Source organism: Ammospiza nelsoni, chromosome 2, assembly GCF_027579445.1.
Source record: "Ammospiza nelsoni isolate bAmmNel1 chromosome 2, bAmmNel1.pri, whole genome shotgun sequence".
NCBI lineage: Eukaryota > Metazoa > Chordata > Aves > Passeriformes > Passerellidae > Ammospiza > Ammospiza nelsoni.
The window spans coordinates 89,672,834-89,695,257 of NC_080634.1; the positions used below are offsets into that span (position 1 = coordinate 89,672,834).

Consider the following 22,424-nt stretch of genomic DNA (forward strand, 5'->3'; position numbering starts at 1 on the left):
CTGGTGACATGGGGAGAGCACCACATGCTAAAAGGGGCTCCCCCATAGCTACCCAGCACCAAGTTACTCTTGTTTTGTGCTGTGCTAGTGGGGTGTGTTTCAGATCCATATCCTAAGTGTACCAAAGAACACAAAACCCTCCACCTTATCAGACATTGCTTTTTAAAAGGTCTGTATAATTTATTATGGAATTTGAGCTTTTAGCCATTAAGTTACAACAACAATGCATAACTTGACATTCTTACAACTGTACATACACAATGGAAAAGACAAGTGCTTAATCCAAACAATGCAACCAAATTAGTTCAAGGTTACAATAAAAGACTGCTGTGAATAGGTTTTTACAGACTAGCAAATTCAAATAGTTCTCTGCAGGTATATGTTTATAGTAGAAGTAGGTGGCTTCAAAGTTTTGGAGTTAAGCTTGAGACTAACAAAATGATGGAAACTTACTCTGCTCTTCTGAATTAAGGATATGCCCATTTAAAAATGCAGTAACATTACCATGTTTCAGATGGTGAAAAGGAACTTCAGGTTCCATGGAAGTATAATGGACAGTCTCAGGCAATGCACTCTTCACACAAATACATGCAATTATAAAGGCATTCTATTTTAAAAACTTTCTTAAGTTTTGCAACACAGTAGGATATCTGAGGAGAGATCAGGACCCATACTGAACAAAACCAAAAGCCTTCAGCTTGATTTGTGCACTTTTAATCAATTCCAATTCTCAAATCTTCACATATCACCTGTGAGAGAAAAGAGCACATCCAGTAAAGATCAGTCTTAAAGACATGTTACAATTTTTTACAGGCATTCAGTTAAAAAAAAATTAAGTTATCATACTCCATTTCAGGAACTGTAATTCCACCATGGCCCTATTGTAAAACTGCATCTTTTCAACTTACCCAAGGGGACAGTCTCATTGGACTCTGTCCAACTACAACAGGCTGGTTGTAGAGGAATCTTGCAGGATGGCCAAAAAACCTGAATGACCATTCCCAAGCCAATAGGTAATTAAAAAACAGCTTTGCAACACTTGACAAAGGTGCAATAGTGTTTCTCTGTGCCAGTTACAACCTAAAGAGGACCAGAATTCCCAACAGGTCAGCTTTGGCAGGAATATACTGGTATGCACTTTATTAAGTCAGCATGGATTAAAGGCATTTCCACTGTAGGCAAATTATCCTACAACTCCTCCAGCAGACCTCCAAAATCTAGTCCTAATTACTGGCAACAGGCTACTGGACTACATTCACATGCAATGTGGGGGGTAAGAGGCAGGGAAAAGGAATTACTGCTATCCTATCAAACTTGTCTAGTACATGCCAAGAATCTCCTCCAAGCGCTGCTTAGAGCCAAAGAAGAATCCAGTCTAGCAGTCATTAGTAAAAGAAAATCCAGACTTTCCAGTTAAGTTGGTACTTCAAGTAATTAAACCATGAACATGCTTTTAGATCTGAAATGTCTATGGTTCATTTTTGCATGCTATCAAGTCTGAAAGACAGTTTAGACAATTATTTACTACCAAGTTTTTTCCAGTTTCTCATATGTAGATTATTATTAATAAACTAAAATTTCTAAACAAAGAGGGGCCTCCAGTTTTTTCTTTAAGACAGCAACTCATTTTAACATGTTCATAGCTCCCTTGGTAAAAAAAAAAAAAAAAAAAAAAAAATTAAATCACTTAACTTCACTAAATTTCTCCCTAACAGAAAGAGCAACAGTAGCAAAGCCATACCAATTAACACAACACTAACAAAAATCAGCATCCCCTAGTCCTGCTAGGGATTTTTCCCAAGTGATTTATTCAGGATCACCATTGAGGGGCTTTAGACTTCCTGTGAGCTCTGCAATTTAGATTTTTGTATAATGATACCACAGGAATGCCTCCAATAAGCAGAACTCTGCCTGATTACAGCAAAATCTAACAAAGGGACAGAAGTGTTCAAGACAAGTTCCTGCATGTTTTATGTAAACTGTGCAGCTAGGAAAAGTGATGAGGGCGGGGGGAGGCAGCAGGAGCCCACAACACACACAGCTGCAGCTCCCACACCTGGCAGGATATGGCTGAAGCAGCAGAGGCAGATTATAGCTTCCCCAAATGGAAGAGAAGCAAGTCAGGAGGCACCTACCCTACAAAAAGGAGTGAGAGGGTGAAAAAATCACTCATTAGTTCTGATCTTCATACAAGCTTTTGGTAGGTTAAGTGTTAGAAATGAGCAATACCAGTTTGATCCAATAGTGGGGATCCAGATTAGCAAAGTCTGTGCACCTGTATTTACCCACAGCAGCCCACACCCATTTACTCAACATAACAGATAAGCTGAAACAGCAGATCCTACGCTTCTTGATTCTAAGCTTCTCTTGCTACTGTTTTAAGCTCCCTGGATTGTCTTTTTCCTGCCCTGTACCTTTCATCCCACCTCTCTTTTTACTAATGCATGTCAGCTCTTTGACTGAGGTCAGACTAGTGATTCGCTTCGGATGAGTTTTGTCATTGTGCTTCCAAGGAGAGCAAACTGCTTGCTGGAGGCACTGCAATTCGGCCTTTTGTCATCACTCCTCAGCAGCACAGCTGGCCCCACCACACTTAGCTGTACCAAAGATCAACTATGTGCAAACCTATTTGACTGAAACAACTGTAACTATTTTTGTGAATGACTGAAATGAAACAGGTGCAGTGCCAGCATGTGAAACAGACCTCAGGAGTCTTCACACTTGGATATTTTTTTAAGTCAGCATGCACCAGATTTTATAAGCACACTTCAGTTTGCAGGTTCCTTAGCTTTTCTTCCATCTTTCTGCCAGATCTCAGATTTAATTCTTAAGAAAAGCTTTTGGTTTTATAGGTATTACATAAAAGCTCAAGTACTTACCGCAATTCTCCTCTCCAGAATGAATACTGTGCTGTAGGTATCAGCAAGACACAATCCACAGACTGACAACACTTCTCTTGATAACTTCTCTTTTGGTTCCTCCTTGAGCTAGAATTTAAACCCTCTCAACATTTACTACATCAATGTTCAGTTTTGTGTTAAAGAAGAGGGAGAAGACTTAGTTTTAATATTGAAGAGATAGTTAAAAAGGCAGTTCTGGAAATGCTGATAAGCTTCTTTTGGAGACGTAAGTGTCCCTACACATTGTCTGCTTTAGTTGTGGGTTGTTTATTTATTTGTTCAGTTTTGGAGATGGCTGGTCAGTCATATTCCATTCTCATGTGCTTCTTGTAAGATAAAGGCATCACAAAAACTTGCACCTGCTGGTGACATCAAAACTACAACCTGACAGTTTTCCAGTAAACCTAAAAGTTATACTCCTACAGGGAAGAGGCAGATTTTTTTAAAGTAGGCATTAACAGGAATTTTTTTGAAGGAAATTTAGGGAGAAACATCTGCTCTGCAAAGTAGAAGTTCAGATTATATCTTCCCCTCTGTCATTTCTGGAACATTCATTTTAAAATTAAAAAAAAAAGTTATTGCTTCTATTGAAGCTCAATGTAAGTTAGAAAAAGAATTGCATATTTTCTTAAAAACATTCCCAATATACATTTTAAAAACAAAATGCACTCTAAAACAAATGTCTAGTCAAAGACACTGTTTTAAGCAATCTGTAGCAACAGCTTTACAAAAGAAAACTGAGGAATGTAGCATATTATTTATAATATGACAATGCTAAAATCCTAAACAATTCACTTAACACCCTTAAGTAATGTTTTAAATATACACATTTCTTTACAAAACAGTTTAGCAATTCCTTATACCACTTACAGTATATAAATATTTGAATAAGAGGTCATAATGGGAAATTCCAGGGTTTATATTTACTCTCAGATGCTTCAGATTCCTTAAGTGTTTTACTATAAGGCACAGTACTGCTAATCTAAAAGAAAGGAATAAAAGCTAATGGCAAACCCAGTCAAAACTCCTAATGTGGAATATACAAGAGAATTCCAGCATCTCTATGCAAAGGAAAATAAAAGCAAAACAAACCCAACCTTTGTATTTCTTAAGAAACCATTTCCATTTGTACATAAAGTGGGTCAGGATGGGAACAGGAGCAAGAAGAAATTATGTAAATTCTTATAAATAGACTAATAAATATATTTTAGCCATAATTAGCCCTTTACCTCTGTTTTAAGATTGAAAGAGGTAACCAGTGTGCATATACTAAATGTCTACATGCTCAGCACGTGAAGACCACCTAGCACAACCTATTACTGCCAAATTCAGTATAGAAAGCTAGCAAGATGGAGGTTTCCTTTTCTCAGCATCCACTCTGAGTAGAACACATTACAAGATAGAATAAGTATTTGTTACATGTTGCAACCAGCAATTTTTCCATCACAAGAAAAGGATATGCAGCATATCCATTAAGTTATTTGATTTCTTCAAGGTTAATGTCATTTCTGAGAATATTCATCTCCAATTACAACAGTTCAGAACTTTCAGAACATTTTAATAGTCGTAGCTTGTAAGTGTTCTTCATGTGTACATACTGAATGTAAATAGTGCATCCAAAATATTTAACCATTACACAGTCTACATTATTTTCACTGCCTAGTCTTCATCTTTGTTACAGCCCTCTGGAACACAATGACATTGCAACAATGCTTACAGAAAAAAGGGTTATTGCATTTCTTTTTAGGATGAGACATCCAGAGGAGATTTTATAAAATCCTCCTGTGTACAAAATTCTTAGTTATTAGCCCTTTTGGAACACCAGCTAGAAAAGTTTGAAAGGTAAAATAATTTACATTGTTATTTTTTCTGTTCACTAGACAAAAGTCCATACTAATTAAATAAAAAATAATAGTTCTTCAAAAGTCTATTCAAGATATCTTCCATGAAGCAGTTCAGTGGGAATTTCCATTAGATAGATGTTCTCCATGCCGGTTATTACTGGCATCCACATCTAGAAATCAGGAATTAAAAGAAAAATTGTTTGTTGTTTTACCATTTTAATATGCTTTATCTGTTACATTAATCCATACCCTGGCTAAAAACTTCATACTCATATATACCTCAGGTTCTTGAGATTCTCTGGGTAATCCTCTCAAGACACTGCTTACATCTTTCTTTCCCCTAAGTCCAGTTATTTGCTGCTTGACAGAGTTCCTTGAAAATCTGCTTGTATTTTTTGAGGACCAGAGACACCACTCAGTCTGCTCTGCACTGCAGTACTAACTGCTCACACCAGCTAGAGAAGGGCTTCTAACGCAATGCCTAGTGCTAAGATTTGTGCAGTGAAACACTGCATTACTTACCAAGCAATGCTGTGGTTTCCCCTGCATCCTCTTTTAAGCTGGTACACTGCAATACAGACTCATTGGTGGAGGAAGCTGACAATTCACTCCCTTCGTTTCTGTCATCATCTTGCAAAGCAATACTCAGACTTCCGACTGAAACGCTGCCACTTATGGATTCAGGTATTGGAACTTCAAGTACATCTTCAGGGTCCCCCTTCAAAAGTAAACATATTTAACTGTCACTTATGCCTACCATCAGACTTCTCCGTGTCACCTTTTGTAACCTCACCTTATTGGAAAAAAGACCATTTTTTAGCTATTACATGTGCACTCCTGGGAATAGTGTTGATATTGTCCACTTTCAAGGTTATTGTCTGACTGCAAGAAGGAAAGCCAACCAAAAGAGAAGTCATTTCTCCAAAGCCACCACAATGCCAAGAGCAGAAACAGGAAAAGTCCACACAGTCAGCCTTTTGGATGGATTACTTCAACACTGTAGCAACAGTATTGCTGAAGGCTAGGAGCAGGCTCAGCACATACAAAGTCCCCACCAAGGAAACCTATTGATTCTTTAAGTTTGCAGAAGTCTCCAAGACCTGTTTTTTCACTATAGTACTTGGCCAGGTTTTTTTTTTTTTTACTAGGTTGAACAAACATTTACATCAGAACCAAATTCTGTCCTCCTCTATCTCCAACCTAACTTTAGGTCTGTTCCAAAAACACTGGCTTGTCACTTTACAGGAATGCAACATCTGCATCACAGGCAAAGGGATCTATTTCACCTATAGTATAGCACAAGCTATACAACCTCTGAATTAATTTTCAGAATGGATCAAAGTTCTATACATACAGTTCTGTTTCTACAATTAAACAGACTACCTTCATTGCCATAGATATACTGATGTTAATTATACATAAGCAATTATATTGCAGTTTAAATAGCTATTCTTTTTGCTTATTAGCAAGTATTTTTTCCTTCTTCAAACAACTAGCAAAGGCCCATCTTAAAATTTAGGAAATTCTGGGCTGATTCTTTCTTTAGCATCAAATCAGCATAATTTAAAACATACTGAATTTTAATGAGCTACAGACATGATACAATTGAACACAATCTTTACATTTGCAGACGGGAGGGGGCATTAATGATTTAGTTTCCAAAACTTAAACAGTTAAATAAGAACTGAAACTACAAAATTAAGTAATGCTCTACAAAATCAGTCAGACATGCTGAAATGCAGTTCTTTCTCTCATAAAAAATAGCATAATGAAGAACTACATCAGTGAAGTCTGCTCTTTACAAAAGCCACATCATAGGACTTAGTGACTTTTTTCTACTTCAAGCCTTTAAAAATGTGAAAGCATCTGAAGTATTTGTTGTCCATAACTGAACTGAGCCTTGAGCCTCTCTGCAGAAGGTTTAGTATATTTCTGTAAGGCTGCACATTCTTTTCTGTAGGTTCAGAGCGCAGTGCTGAGAGAAGCTGCCTTGCTCTTTGCACTTCTTTTCTTCACATCAGTAAAAAATTCAGGCAATCGCTCCACAGACTAGACTGTGCAACCTGGATCAAACTGAAAACTAAGCTCAAAGAAAATTCCTGAATGGTTTCCCACATTATTAGCTTCAGTGAGACTTGAACAACTGATGCAAACACAGGATCCATTTGCCTCATTTCATTAGAAAAATGAACTGGATTCTCTATTTAACATAATCCCATTCAATCTGCTTTCCAAAAATCATTTTAGCCAAAAAGCAGAGGAGTTATTACTGCTCCTGGTTGGGCTTAGTACCAGTATCCTCTGCAACAGCACAAATTCAGGGAATATAATTATTCTGAAGGTGTCAGTATTTCAGTTTCCAGCCTGTATTCAAAAAGATAAGTCCTTCTGCATATAACACAAGATACATCAACCCCAAGAATTCAATGTGGGCAGAAACCAAGCTGCTAATATAACAATCTTAAAGTAGCAATAGCTATTCCACATGACAACGAGATTGCAACTCCCAGGTAAAGTTTGACTTAACTCACAGAAGCATCAAAATCTGGTATATACATATTACATAGCAAGAGTATTAGCCCCATTTACCAAAATAAAATAGTAACTCCTAACATTCTTCCACAGATCTGGTAAGTCTCTGCAATGAAGAGAAAAGGTAGTCAAAACACAGACCTAGTGTATGAAAGGAAAGGCCCTGAAACCAAAAAGCCATCTCTGTTTTCTAGAGATCTCTGTAGATCAGTAGGAGATAAGAGAGGTATATTCTTGCCTATAGCATTTTAGTGGAACTCAAGACTATTTATCAACAGTGACTGAGTAACCTACCGCATGTGTCTTCATCTCTCTTTTCTGGTGCTGTCAGAAAGAAATGAGAGCACATCATTTTCTCTACTTAACCAATTACTGGTGAATGTCTTTAGGAAGGTTTTAAGTACCAGCTCATTTACAGGGATAAATCATGGGGCATATGTGGAAGTATACAAACATTCTATGTAGAAAAACTATAACTTCTGCCTCTGAATCACATTCTCAACAACATCAAATATATGTTCTAGATTTATTTAATTCAGTTATATTTTTGCAGCCTTAGCAAACAGCATCACCTCTGCTTCAAATTCCTTAACATCATCAGCTGGAGATAGAAAATACTGGTTATCAAAGAAGACTCATAAGCTGCTCAATATATTTAAGCTCTTGCCCATAAAATTCCCTTATTTTCTGGTTCTCATTCAATTACTCTTTGCATCTTTGCCCAGCTTCTCAAGTCTTGTCAAATAACAGCTGCTCTCATTCTGAACAGTTACATGAAGTTTGCTTCCTAGACGGTACTTCTACTTTGAAGATTAAAGTAGTGTGCAACATACCCAGTATCCCAGAGCTTTGATAACATCAAGTTTACACATTGGACACGTTCGGTGGTCCAAAAGCCAAGGATCAATGCATGTTCTATGGAAGATGTGCCTAAAGAAAAGAAATGCTCTTTAGAACTTATCATGAAAGCCACACATCCCTCCTTCAAACAGTGGGCAAGTTAACACATTAAAAATAAACCTTTCCTTTATAATCTTGACAATTAGCTGCTGCTCAATTTACTAGTACAGACATGTTTCTGGAAACCTTTGGTTCATGCCAGCTTTCTGAAGAGGAGATGCTAATAACCACAAAGACACCATGCAGGTATCAGTTCAACAGTGTGCAGCTCTAATTTAAGCAAGCTCTACTTCACTCCTACAGTTATCCCAACTGCTCCCTTGTCCCCACATACATATGAAGTGCTACAAGGTCTCACAGTGCCCTTCAACGTTTAACAGGCCATATAAATTGCAGCTTCAGCTCTGGCACCAGAGGTTCAGAAGAATTTATAGGAAATTCATCCCATTTCTTCAGAAAAACATGCTAAAGAGTAAAGAATAACTATGACAACTTACTTGCATGGCAGAATTCGGACAGTGTCCTTCAGTTTGTAGTTCTCAATACACACAGCACAGTTTTCCACATCAACATCTAAACCCTAAATATGACAACACATTTAAGTGTATAACATTCACACTCATTACAGAACAAGCTTTATGTAATAGCTAGCTTCAAAGAATGCAAAATATATCAAAGGGTATAGCTAATAAAAAAAAATCTACCTCATTTAATTTGAGATTCTATCAAGAGGTGATTTGATCAAGTTATCAAATACTATAAGCAGCCAAACCCAGATTTTCTAATTTAAATAACTATACATAGCCTCCTAAGTAACTCAATAAGTCTCACACACTGGCTTTGTTCATGGCAGCACAGGAATGTTTCAATTGAAGGTTGCTATAAGATGAAAACACTTTAAGAGATCAGCACAAATCAAAGTGTGCAACCTAATCCTGAATTAGCAGTCCCCAAAGATTTCCAAGAGCAGGAAAAGATTTTGGGGGTTGAATCCCACAAACCTCTTCTACCACATCCTAGCACATATTCCTTCATAGCCAGAAGCGAACACAAGTATGCAATTTGGGTTTAAAATCTTCCTCCAAGTTCACACTAGACAGAACATAATTTCCCCACTTCTACTTTTATCTAAGGGTTAAATATCTTTTCTAACAGGTCTCACTGTCTTCTTGAAGCCATGCTTAGAGTTGCAGTGTAAATATGATGGATAGCTCCAAATACAAGAAAACTAATCCAATTTTAATTGGGCTGCATAAATTCTAAGTATTAGAAGAACAGACAGTGGAAAAACTCCTCTGCTTTCATCCCCCAAAAAATTAGTATTTTTGATTTACAACTTACTAAAGTACTTCAGTTTCAACACAAACATTTAAACTAATTAGTTCTGCAAGGAAACTTTAAAGTTCAAGGCAAATATTTCCCTCCTTTGCACACTATCAATTTACACAATTAATTCCTTAAATTCCCAAATAAATCACATTAAGACTTTTTTTTTTATGTAAGCAAAGTTAAGTGCTTATTCTATAACAAGTTATCTTTCATTCTGTACAAGAGGCAAAATCCAAGCACACCATATGTAGCACATACTCAAATGAGTGTCCATTTTACAATAATCCCATAAGCTTCTCAGGAAAAATCTACATGATAGTAAATACACTTTTAATATATGACCTATTTTTAGTTAAATATCTCAACCTCAAGTGGGGATAACTGTACTGCATCACAACAAAAGAAACAGACTCTTATTAAATGTCTGAAAGGAAATATTTAAAGAAAAAATGTACATTTACAGAGTAAGACAGGACAAATGTCCAGACAAATTTATACTAGTTCACGAAAATACCTCTGCATCAGTAAGTCACATAAATTTGCTGATAGCAGGTTGATTTCAAATCATTCAAATTAATGAGATCTACCACACACAAAAGCTCTATTTTAACACAGAGATTCTAACCTTATCTCATTCTACTCTTCTTAATGAATGTGGCACTCATAGGAATAATCAGCATAAGGTGTAACAACAAATTCCCCCATTTTATTTACTTTAGTCAAGGCTCTATTTATTGGAAGGAACTCCCTGTATAATGCAAAAATCACACAATACAAATCTTATTTGGAGGATCTTACTGAATATCAATTTTAAAAGCTCTTAACATCTTCTGTGTGGTTTTTAACATACATCATGACCCTTCTATGTCCCTTTCTTCCTATGCTGACATTGTGCTTTGATAGTGCTTTACACAAGTTTGGGCTCAATTCTGTCTTTCTTGATCTCTAACGTCACTATTGTATGAATTGAAGTATGAATATCCCTCTGTTCACAGCTTGAAATATATGCTAAACTCCATCAAAAAATAATCTAGTAAAAAGTAAGAAATATTTGTAAAACTATTTAAGCATGTTGAAAGCATAGAAAGAAAAGGCAAGGAAGTTCAAAGATCCTTTTACATTTTTTTAAGTTTCAAAACTGATTTACTAAATGAAGGACATATCCTCTGTAGCACATGACCTGAACAGAACAGCTTCTGCTAGACTCCTTCTTTTAAAGTTTTTACATATCAATGTCCTTTCTCACTTTGATTTTATTCATAGACTTAAAAATAACCTAATCCTTGTTTTTCATCTCCAAATAAATCAGTCCTTAAATAAAAACTCATCAAGTAAAACAAGGGCTGAGGGGGAATAAATTCCTATGTAGCAGCAGAAATCTAGTCAGAAGCTAATTTTGCATCTAGGATCAGCACTCCTGAAACTCCAACTAAAATATTTTCTTTCAAAATGTTGGCTTTTCTACTTCAGTTATTCTAATACAGCTGAGTTAAGGCCATATGCTGTCAAAGCCAACTTCCTGAAAACTGCTTTAATTTTTAGATTAGCTATATTTCATAACATAGAAATATATTTTTAAAAATTTCTGCTTCAGGTTAAGCCTACACAGCTCCTTAACATATTATATGTCAAAAGATGAAACATGTGTTTTATTTTTAAAAGCTTTTTATATTTTTACGGCCTTCTGATCAATAAGGTGATGAATGTTCTTTTAAGAACACAGAACATTACATCAGCTCTAAGAACTGTGAGGAAGTATTTTGCAATCCACTTGTTGATGTTTTCAAGTGCTGAAAAGATAACAAATGTTTCCTCATCTCTACAGTACCAGTCCCCTATCATTCTGGATGACCAGATATTATTTGCAACAAAGTAGCCTTAATTTCATAAGTAGTTCAAATTTGACTCCTTCATTTTAAATTCTGCCTTTTAAGCATAGGCCCTGGCATAAGCCTAGAATTGTATGTCACAGTGCAATTACGTTGTGGTAATTTTAGTTTAAATTCTTTGAAAACATTACAACCATTTTTAAAACTTACAGCAATAACCAGAGACACCAAATTACCTTTTCTCCACGTTTCACTGTATGCAGCTGAAGCTGGCTGATGGCTCTCTTGGTTTCTTTTCTATGTCCCTTGAAATAAGATTTTAAGTGTTAGTATAGACTAGTTTCAGGAATTATATTTCCAAGTTTTTAAATACTTTCCAGGTGGATTACTGAGTCTTCTAAATGCATCTAAAAAACTGAATTGATCTCTGGGCGATGAACTAGTTTATAAAACACTTGCAGGCAGCAGTAAGCTGCACCCCAGAGGCTGTGCAAGCGCCCTGCTGGCGGGAGCAGCCCCAGCCGTGCGGGGTTAGCCGAGCACACCGGCGGTCACGGTCCCGCACCCCGACTGCCCTGCCGGCACTAAGGCCCTTCCCACACAGCAAAGCTCAAACCCGTGCAGGCTTCAGAGGCAAGCAGAGCTGTAGCAACAGCCATATAACCAGACCTTCCAGTTAGGCAAGCCCATGAGCAAGCACACCGTGCGTTTTGCAGCAGCCTGGGAGAAGGTGGAATCCTGCCAGGCAGCCTACAGCTGACCACCAAGTCAAAAGGCTGCTTGTAGCTATTAATACTTCCACTCAGTTAAACACTGTCTCCTGCACTGGACAAAGCTTTGCACTCAAAGGACACATTATGCAAAGGAGGTGACAAGAAAGGCTTTACAGACGTGATGCACCATACTGGACTTCCATGCAGTATAATTATGCTTAGAGGGGAAGCAAGATAGGAAAGCAGTACTGTAATCCAAGACAAAGTGCTAGCTACTGCAAGAAACTGAGAAACTAAACACTCCCAGTTGACAGATGCTGACCTGTCTAGCAGAAGCCCTCAGTAAAGAAATAGCACAAAGGAATAAAAACCCCAGACCCACAATGGCACTCTGTAAGAATTATGATGACATATATAATTTCACCAATGTATAGCTCTGAAAATTGTGATTTTTAAAAATTTTTATGATGTTAAAGATAAGTAGTCTGAAAGGTCTCCCACAAATGGACGAAACCAGCAGCAGAAGCCTGTTTCACCTCTTCAGGGTTTTCTGCACAGTCCTGTTTTCATCTTCAGTACCAAGAAGACCTTCTATAATTTTACTGCTAAACTGCTATTAGAATAAATCTTAAGACACCCATCTTCAGTTAGCAGTTACACTGCAGCTTGCTTTAAAGCACAACATATTTAACTCACAAGTTTTAGTTTTAATTGAGTCCATAAGCCAAGCAAAACAGTATTTGGGTTAGAAAGTGGCTTTTTGTTTCCAAAATTCCTTTAAGACTCTTAATGATACATCTCTACTAATATAGTCAAAACTTTCCAACCTTGCATCATTTTTATTTTTGATGGCTATTTTAGAAGAGAAAGAATTGAGAAAAGGGCATAACATTCTAATGCTAGACAGATTCATTTGTTTAAGAGGCATTCAGATGACAAGCACTGGCAAAATCTACTGGCATTTGGATGACAATAGCAAAATTCTATTAAGAGTCTGTAGCACAAGTTTCTTAGAAACATCACATTCACATCCTTAAAACTAAAGTACACAATATGATGCTTCATAAAGCACACGAAGTTTCCTCTGTGTGAACTATTTAAAAGGCAACAGGAAGAAGCAACTTTCTTCACCAAGCAACTATTACAACACAGAAACGCATCCCTTTTCTATAAATGCTTCTCAAAAATTTTCTTTTCCCAAAAGTATTGTCAGAAAGTAAATGCTAAGATTTAAAGCTTAGTAAAAAAGACTCTAGGAAACCAAAATTTCAGGGAGACCACAAGGTTAACCAATACAGAAGCCCTGTGTGTTATCCTCAGTTATTGAAAAGAGAAATTAAGTATTTTCCTAGAAGAGTCCTCTAAGTCCTAAACAGAGTTCAGACTTATGAAAGTGAACAAAAATCCCTTCCTTCCTCCCCCAAAGCTAGAATTTACATCATCAAGGAAAAGGCAGGAGAAGTCCACATGCTAAGCACTAGTTGAAGCAATATTTTTTCCTGAACTGAGGCTAAAAAAAAAAAAAACTGCAAACGGTAGAACTGCTGATCATGGAGGAACCTATCTGCAGTAGCTGAAAAGCAGAGGTAAGTACCAGTCTAAGGTATTTCCAAAATTCAGATGGATTTGCATCCTCAACAACTCCATATAAGTTGCTCTCTTGATTGTAGGAGTCCAAATGTCCCTTCCAGCCTAAGCGGTTCTATGATGAAGTACTTTCCTCAGGGAAAAAAGTAAAGCTGGCTTTTTTTTTCTTCTAAGTACAGAAATGTGAGAAGGGCAAATAAGGAGCAGAATTACTCCTTCCAAATGTCCTCAGTACTCTCACTGTTCTCAGTACCTTGAGTAGCCCAAGAGAGCCGAATCTCACCACACATACACCTTCTAGGCTGCTGTAATTCAATAACTCTACAGTGGAGCTGTAGAATTACAAGTACCAAAAGTAGTTTTATGAAAACTTTAGAACTAAAAATTCTACCCTGAAGAACTTGTGGGTTTTATAAGAAAATTAAAAAAGAAAAACTTACCATGGTCTCCTTCCATTAAAAAAGTCTGGTTAGTGAAGTTAGTACTTTCAAAATGAAAATTACAGAAGAATGAAAATAACTTTTCATGCCAAAAGGAAGGAAGTTCAGTTAGGTGACAGATCACATAAGAAGCTGTTGTTGACAAGTGGCTAAATGTATTTCTCATTACTTCATATGAGCATCTAATAATTATAACTAGTCAAACTTGTGATGCCAATTAGCATAGTGCTTATTAGCCTTACTGACTGTTGCTGAGCAGCATTCACAGTTAGCAAAATAGGAAGAAGGCACAGATCTTCAAGAACACTCCAATAAACAATCAGAGTTAGGCAACTGATTTGACACAAGGAGGAGGTAAATACTCTTAAGTGCCATTAGCTCCATTTACCTGGTTTCCAAACTGTGATCCCGTATAGAGGAAACGCTGTATGTAGTAAAAGATGAGCCAGGCAAGGGATATAATCATCATGGTGATGAAGGCAATGGCTACAAACACAACTGACTGCCCACTAATGTATTCCTGCACATGTCGTGTGCCAACAACAATGCTCATTGTCACTGGAATCCCTCTTCGGACTGGCTCCAGTATCTCTATTCCTTTTGGATAGCCAACCATTATCACCACTGTATTTCCTGTTCCTGTGGGAGGGAATAAAAAGAGAAAAAATGTCAGTAGTCACAGTAAAAATGTAGGTGTTCTTGCTTGAGGGTAATTTGGCCTCTTCAGTTAAGATCAGCAAGAAAAGTTATAGGAAAGCCTCCTGTGCTTATAGCAGAACTGATAGAAAGTTTATTGATAAAGAATCCTTTATTTACTTTCAAAAACTCTCAAACACAAGATGAAGCTCAACAGATGCATCTTAACTATTCAAGGCCTATAGTCATCATTCCACAGCGAGGTAAGATGTGGAACCATGCAAAAAACCACACGAGTCACACACAAGCCATCTCAAAGCAGCTTCAGTTCTAGCTTGCAGCTCAGGAACAGCTGGTCTTTCATTTGTCAGAGTGGGAATTTTAGTTGCAGATGGAGACAGTATGTGAGCATCACAGTGAGACACTTTAATTTAGTTTGAATCTGAATCTATAGCCCAATTACACTGGATATATAAACAAAAGAGAAAAATATTCATATATTGAATAATAAATTGAATAAGAAATCATTTTAAACATTGAAATACTTACAGATTCTTTAATACTAAATATTCAAAATGTAATGAGACTTCATGACAAGGACTTCTCAAGAAATACTTTGTGACTTTTTTGGGGGCAGCGAACAAAAGGATTTTTCTAATTTATTAGAAGTCTAGAGCTCTCAATTCATATGAAAGAAAAAAAAAAAAAATACCCAAAACCTTTAGGCAACACACTGCCACCAAAATTAGTAAGATACTACCAAGACCAACTAGCAAAATCCAAAGGCCTCTGTGACTAGTGTTTTATTCCATTTTTTTTTCTGGAAGAAAAAAAATACCCAGTATTCTCAGAAATAGCTAGCCCAAGTATGACAAAACAAATTACAAACAAATGTACCTATTAAAAGTGTCACATTTTCACTGTTCTATTTCTATTTGAATAGTTCTTTGTGTGTACCAACACTGCTGCCACCTTGGTAAGTCACAGCTTCATACTTTGCTCTCCTACCTCTGAGAAAAAGTGAGACTAGTCTTGATTCAGAGAGAAAGGAAGAAATAAAGAGGGGTTTTCCTAGCTGAAAATCTAAAGCTGTAATGTTACAGCTACCTTTTCTAGATTCACAAAAGACTACCTACCTGCAACAAAACCTCCCCATGAAGGTTAAAGCCTTTTTTCCTTCTGGCTGTGTTAGATTCCTTACAGAGAAGCTATGCCAGAAGAAATGGCTTCCTTATTTATAGCATCACATCAAATGGGGATTTTCAAAACTCAAAGCTGCATTCTGGCCTCAGCCACCTCTGCCTACTAAGACAAAGTTATTTGCGTGAACTATTTAAACCAAATTCATTTATTTGAGGAAGGAAAAAAGCTGTCAGGCTGTGACAGCTTTTCAGTCTGGCCACTCTGCTACCAAGAAGTTTGCAGAAGTTTCACTTGTGTATGTAGAACTCTTCCCCCCATAAGGCATATATAGTTAGGTCTGGATGAAAACTAAAGGTTCCAGGCATTAGCTGAAGAAATCTCCCTTCTCAACTTCACCTTCACACAACCATCCCAGAACCATTACACCTGTGTCTGCCAGATCCAGACCCAGCAAAAAAGTGGGTTTTTTCCTAACAGAGTTACAGTTACACCAAAAGCACTAACGGAGAGCCTCATGAAACTCAGAGAGGAGTGTGAAACACTCTCTGCTCTCTGACCCTGCACAACTCCACAAGGAGTTAGCAAGAGAAAAACATATGAAAATGGGAATTTATCTTACATTGCTAAGAACTGCTATCTCCATTCCTAAATCAAGAAATTAGGTCCCCTGTCCTTCATCAATTTTAAGAGTTACAAATAACAGGAGGGGTGCCTAAGGATGGCCAGGGAACAGTAGCAATGTGTTGGAAAGATTTATGTGGTTTCATCCAAGCTTAAGGAAAAAAAGGAAATTTCAAGATTAGAGGCAGCCTGGATTTTTAATCAGTAAATTCCCACCTCCGTCCTGAAATCTTAAATCAGTTTAATCTTGCACTTCATTCTCTGCACTATTTCTAATGATGAAGTATTTAAAAATCCCCACAACAAGAAGTATAGTCCTTCTCTGCTTTGTCACCAGAATGCCCAACTATCAGACAGTTATTTCCTTGAAATGAAAGTCAGGCTACTTTTGCACAATGGCTGCTAGACAGTGTGAACCTTCCACTTTTCAAATTAATATTTTAAAATAAATACCCATTAAAAGTATTTTAACAGTTTTAAAGATTTGGTGATGAACCTGCCATATAAAATGCATGCAACTAAACACAGAAGCCTTGAAGGTCATGAGACAGAAGGGGAAGAAGAGAAGAATAATTGCAATCCATGATTACAAAAGGAACAAGAGCAGTCCCAGAGAAGCAGTTGCCCTGAGCAGCCTGTAACACTAAGGGTTTTAACTCATTCCTTGCTAATTTTAGCCTGCTGTTCTGAAACTCATTATTCGAAGACTGAAATGATGGTGAGTCATTCCATCAACTTCTTTAACTGCCACACAACTCAGACACCTCAAATCACATTTATAAAGAAAACTTCAAGTGTCACATATATGCCTTTACTCAAAGCATGTTGTATTGGCTTTGCCTTTCTATAACCTCCTAGTTTTACAATAAATAATCACATCTTTACTCTGCTAGAGTAAAAAATTTTTTTCTAGATTTGATTGATGCTTCAGTGAAATTTGGTCCACTTAAAATTTGGTCTGTGCTTTTTAACATTATCAGGGCTGGCAGATCCTTGGGATACTTGCAAAAATGGGCAAATTTGGAAGTCTGAAGATGAAGGTATGTTTCCTGCCATTGCAGACAGTTTTACTGCTATGACTCCCAGTATTTTCTTGCAAAAGAAAACCAGAACTCTACTGATGAGGAAGTAGTAGGACAGGTACAGATGCTTATTGCAGGCACACCAAACTACATTTATTCCCATTCATGCTTAGAGATGAAGAAAATAGTTTTCTGTCATCCGGAAACTGATCACAGACACACCCTTCTTTTTGTCCTCCTGAGCAATGTCAGAAAGCTCCCAGAGTTCCACCATCTTAGTAAAAATGTTTAAGGTCAGTCCATTGCTTTATTTAAACATAGGCACTCTACTAATACTGCCACAACTAACACCAAATACTCTTTTTAGCCCCTGTTCCAAACAAATGCTAACAGTACTCTTAACAATCTCATAACAAGCTTTGTCTTAACCATCTCCCCCAAACTCATCTCACCTAATCCCTGGTTCATGTTGTATTTTCACCTGCCTCAAGGAGGATTTTTAACCACTGGTACACATACTCTTTCCACCTGAGCTCCAACACATATGCATTTTACCTACAAGACAGATATAAGCAGTTACTCCTGCTTCTTCAGAACAGCATTACTAGCTTAACATCATACAGTCATGTGTTACTAAAGTTAGCCACTGTCCTTTCAGCAGTTCCAGTACCAGAAACTTTCAGCAGAAAACAGCAGTAACACAGAGATTATGCACCAGTTGAGAATCCTGCGTAGTGCCGCAAGCAGTGTAACAAAGAGTTGAACTACATGCCAAAATAACTCTGACTCTGCTGCTTTGGAGATGCCAAGGACTTACAGAATCACGAGCACAAGGTAATTTACATCTGTTTTGTCCAATACATGTGCATTAAAAAAAACATGATAATGGAGGAAAGAACTAGTTGGATGTATGTTGGCAAATCAAAGACCATTTTCATTATGTAGCCAGTCATACACTCAAATTAAGTCCCAAGCTTCCCTTAAATCCACAAACCATGAATTCAAGTCCTAATCCAGACCTACCTCAAACTATTACAGCCACTGCCTCCCATCCCTGCATGTCAAGCAAAACCTCATTTCATTCCATACAATAAGGTAACATGTTCTGGTCAGGACCACCAATTCCTAGCTTGGGGGGGACACAGAGATGGTTGGGTGCCCAGCATGAAGTATAACAGGAAAACTACAGAGCCAGAAGACCCTGCTTTCTTTCCATTGCAATATACCTCTGCTCCCCCTAACTTCTGAACCAGAACTGAGCTTCTGGCTCGCCTTAGTCTGGTCTCTACAACACTCCACACTTTGCCTCTCCAGATTCCTCTCCAACCCACTCCCAGCTAATATTTAGGTGCAATATTTATTTATGCTTTGGAAAGCAATTTGAAGCTTCTGTATTGTATTAAGTTCACCATCATCACCAAAAATGAACAGGGTTAAGACTGCCTGCCAAGTCTGTAAAACTGAAGTCTGAATTTATGTAGTTCAGATTCAGTAAATGAAGTACAACTGCTCAAGTAATTTGGGTAAAATGAGAGATTTTCAATGGAAAAATCTTCTCAGCCACACATGAAATTGTGTCACTATTACTTTCCTCAAGGAGAGGAGTCATCCAGCATTTTGAACAATAATTTGGACAGAGAGCAAAGGCTTGAAATGAGATGCATCAGTAGAGTCACATTTGCAGAACTTTCTTTTGGAAGAAGGGGCAGGATTTCAAGGCTACACATTGAAATTCTCAACTCTCTTATTCCAAAACTTTAGTTAGCATCCTCACTCACTGCACTCATGAAGATTACAAGGGGAAAAATACAGATTATTTGGAACATTTGTCCTTTTTTAAACCCTTTGACACTAGCTATAAGAAATAATTTCTTCACCTAATCAAAAACCTTTCTTTTTACTCAGGGTGAAACATGCCTAAAAACACCAAAAGACAACCAAAAAATAGCACGCATGTATCACATACGTCCCAGAAAATTCAAAGTGCGGGTTTTCCAGGAGGAGAACGAAAAGATGGCACTGAGATCACAAAAGCTATCACCTTCACATAATTTGGGCTGCATGTCTACCAGCCATAACCACTGTTCCATCTCACATCATTTTCAGCGCCACTAATTGCAAACGCATTAAGCGGATTTTACTTATGCATGTAACTCCACTCCTTGGTAACTGCACTGCAGATTTCCCAGAGTATTTATCCTCAGCACTCCTCCCAGAAGGAAAGCTTGCTTCCTTATGTGCCAGTTCACAAATCCCTTCACAGAAATGAAAATGTAGATCCTGTTAACTATAGCTTTACTTCACACAATCTTGCCTGCCAGTCTTCCATAGACCATTCCATCATCTCCCTTCAAATAACCTAAGACTTAAAACACCAACAGCACCTCTTCCCTTTATTCCCAAAGTGCACTGAAAGTGTTTAAACATTTGCATGTTTGAAAGTGTCAACCATGAAACAAGCATTAATGACTACATTACAGCTCGTAATTATATTGCGATATATCATAATCCCATTCAAACAATCCTAAGGTCAAACCTGCATTTATGAAGTCAGTATAAATACAAATGTATTATTGTACATTTGTACTATACTAAATTATTGTACATTGCACTATTCTAGATCACACTCTCTACATAGGTGGAACTTTCATCAGCACCATTCTGCCAATTCAAGGAAAAAAAAACCCAACAAGCAGTCAGAGAGCACTTCTCTTTACACCACTGGCAGACGTAATTGCACTGTGAAGTCCAAAACTGAGTATTAAGCCCAAGAAGGTCTTCTGTAGCACAAAGATGACAGCAGAAAAGGGAATTTTTTTTAAAATTGTAAAATAAGCAAAATGGGAGAAGCAGAAAAAAATTAAACAAAAGAGCAAATAATATTTATGAGATGTTACAATGGGGAATAGAGAAGAATGAGAAAAAAATTTGTACTGATCGGCCAATACAGGGTGAAAACACAAAAAGAAACTGTTTCAGATGAAAGCAGTATTACACAACAAAGTATCTTAATCATCACCTAGGATCAAAACCAAAGGTTCATTTTATCTAGCATCTCACCTCCACGTTTACAGTGAACTAAGAATACGAAATGGGCCAGGCTGATCTCAAGCAAGCAGCAGGCTAAGAACAATAATCATGATTCCAACCCCCGAATTGGTGCCACTGGGTATCCCAAGAGGAGAGATGTGTTTTCCAATAGATAAATCACACGTGCAATACAGCAACAGCTCCCTAGCTGAGATTTTCAGCTTACTACACTAGGAAAATAAGTTTGTTTCCTTTAGAATCACATTATGGCTTTACTTCACCCAAGTCCCTGGCCCTTCCCTTCCTCACAACTAGCAATGAGAGCCCGGGCACTAATAAACTCATTGTAGCAAAACCATGTGGAGCACATATTGACAGAATTTTTTACTTAGTTTGCCTTGTCTTCACATCCTCCTCTGAGGACCTCCTAGTTTTTCAAAAATCTACAAAAGCAAATAGATTTAACTGCCAAGTTTTGAGGCTTTTTTCACCTCTTGATTTAAGCATTTAATATTGTCATAACCATAAAAACTCAGCAAGTCTTTTGTGTCATAGCCCAAGCGGGGACTGTGGTGACAAAACATCTGGATTCCTATCTCAGCAAAAATCACAGAACCTTTCTGCAGGCTACACAGCAGCAGTGGTACGCTGAGACAAGCCAACATCCTTCTCCAGGATTCAGTTTTCCTAATGCATTTGCGAGCGTTTAAGGATTACCTGATGCTTACCGCTCTCACTCGCAACAGACCTGCGCAGGAGAGGACGATGAGGCTAATACAACAAAGCCTGTTCTAAAGCTATCTTCAAATAGCTACAGCTGTACCTTCAAAAGCACCTGAAGGCATCTCCGGGATATCTGCTGCGTTTCCACACGGCCTGCAGAAAGCGGCCTACCTGTGACGGCTGGAGCCATTCTGCCAGAGGGTACCAGGCAAGAAGGTGCCGCTAAAGGAAATCCAAGCCTCCCACCCCAGTGTGCCACACGGCTGCCGGTCCCGATGGCTGTGCCGCATTTCCTCCCTGACACCGGCCCGTAACTTGGGAGACAGAAGACGGTCCCGGCTTTTTCCCTAGCGTGGCTTACAGAAAGAGAAAACAAAATCCCGGTTTTCTGTACCATTTTTACAGGGATTTCTGCCTCCCTACATCCCCACTCCTCACCGCGCAGAGCCGCATCAGCGATGCGGGCCGGCGTTAGACAAAGCGATCCCCCGGACCCCTCGGCGGGCGCGGGGAGCTCACCCAGGTGGGACATGGAGACGGTGCTGTTGCCGAACCGGGCCTCGTTGTAGATGACCACAGCGGCCGCCCGCTTCCGCGCCGCGTTGGTGACCTTGTCCTTGAAAGTGCAGCCGCCGCGGGCCACCAGGGCGATCCAGGTCGGTGGGTCGCCCTCGGGGGTCCCGCGGCCACCGGGAGGCAGCGGCACGTCGTAGTCGGTGTCGGGGGCGCAGCCCTCCATGTGGCGGGGCGAGGCGCCGCGGGGAATGCCCACATGGCCCCGAGCGCTCTCCTTGGGCGAGCTGTCCCCGTAGCGGCCGCTCTCCGTGCTGCCGTGCACCGTGCGGTTGCTGAGCGGCTCCACGTAGGCCGTGCTCACCCACGCCGTGTACCACTCCAGCGCCCGGGCGCCCGCGCACGGCGGCGGCGGCACCCCCAGCGCCACCAGCGCCGCCGCCACCAGCGCCAGCCGGGCGCGACGCACCATGGCCCGGCCGCCCCCGCCGCGGACAGGAGAAGCGTGCGCAGGTCGCTCGGCCACCACCGCCGTCGGCGCACTGTGTCCCGCGGCCGCCCCGCGCCGCGCAGGTACCCGCGGTGCCGCCCGGGGCGGAGCCCGCCCGCCGCGGCTGAGGGCGAGCAGGGGGCCGGGCCAGGCCGCCCCGCCCCGCGGCATG

At 39.1% G+C, this 22,424-nt stretch overlaps 1 protein-coding gene and 1 non-coding gene across 3 annotated transcripts; both read right to left on the minus strand.

The window, feature by feature from the left end:
* Positions 1 to 159: 159 nt before the first annotated feature.
* Positions 160 to 22,266, minus strand: RNF149 (ring finger protein 149). 2 transcript variants are annotated; one of them, XM_059493520.1, is made up of 9 exons: positions 21,769 to 22,266; positions 14,463 to 14,713; positions 11,571 to 11,639; positions 8,674 to 8,756; positions 8,110 to 8,206; positions 7,571 to 7,600; positions 5,267 to 5,462; positions 2,880 to 4,914; positions 160 to 749 (listed from the first exon to the last, which is right to left on the minus strand). In XM_059493520.1, the coding sequence occupies exons 1-8, from the start codon at positions 22,232 to 22,234 to the stop codon at positions 4,856 to 4,858; spliced, it is 1,251 nt and encodes a 416-aa protein (XP_059349503.1). In that variant the 5' UTR covers positions 22,235 to 22,266; the 3' UTR covers positions 160 to 749; positions 2,880 to 4,855. The 2 variants fall into 2 exon arrangements, with proteins under 2 accessions (XP_059349503.1, XP_059349504.1); XM_059493521.1 differs by lacking the exon at positions 7,571 to 7,600 and having other exon boundaries at positions 21,769 to 22,265.
* LOC132070433 (small nucleolar RNA SNORD89) lies at positions 2,459 to 2,571 on the minus strand. The gene has a single exon (XR_009417996.1). It is a non-coding gene; the product is annotated as a small nucleolar RNA SNORD89 (small nucleolar RNA).
* Positions 22,267 to 22,424: the final 158 nt, after the last annotated feature.

Excerpts from the sequence above, each read along its gene's own strand:
- RNF149 (XM_059493520.1), bottom strand. The coding sequence starts at position 22,234 with ATGGTGCGTCGCGCCCGGCTGGCGCTGGTGGCGGCGGCGCTGGTGGCG. Across the intron at positions 8,207-8,673 it reads GTCCGAATTCTGCCATGCAA|GCACATCTTCCATAGAACAT; the intron begins GTAAGTTGTCAT and ends TCTTTTCTTTAG. Across the intron at positions 5,463-7,570 it reads GAGAGATGAAGACACATGCG|GGGGACCCTGAAGATGTACT; the intron begins GTAGGTTACTCA and ends TTACTTTTGAAG.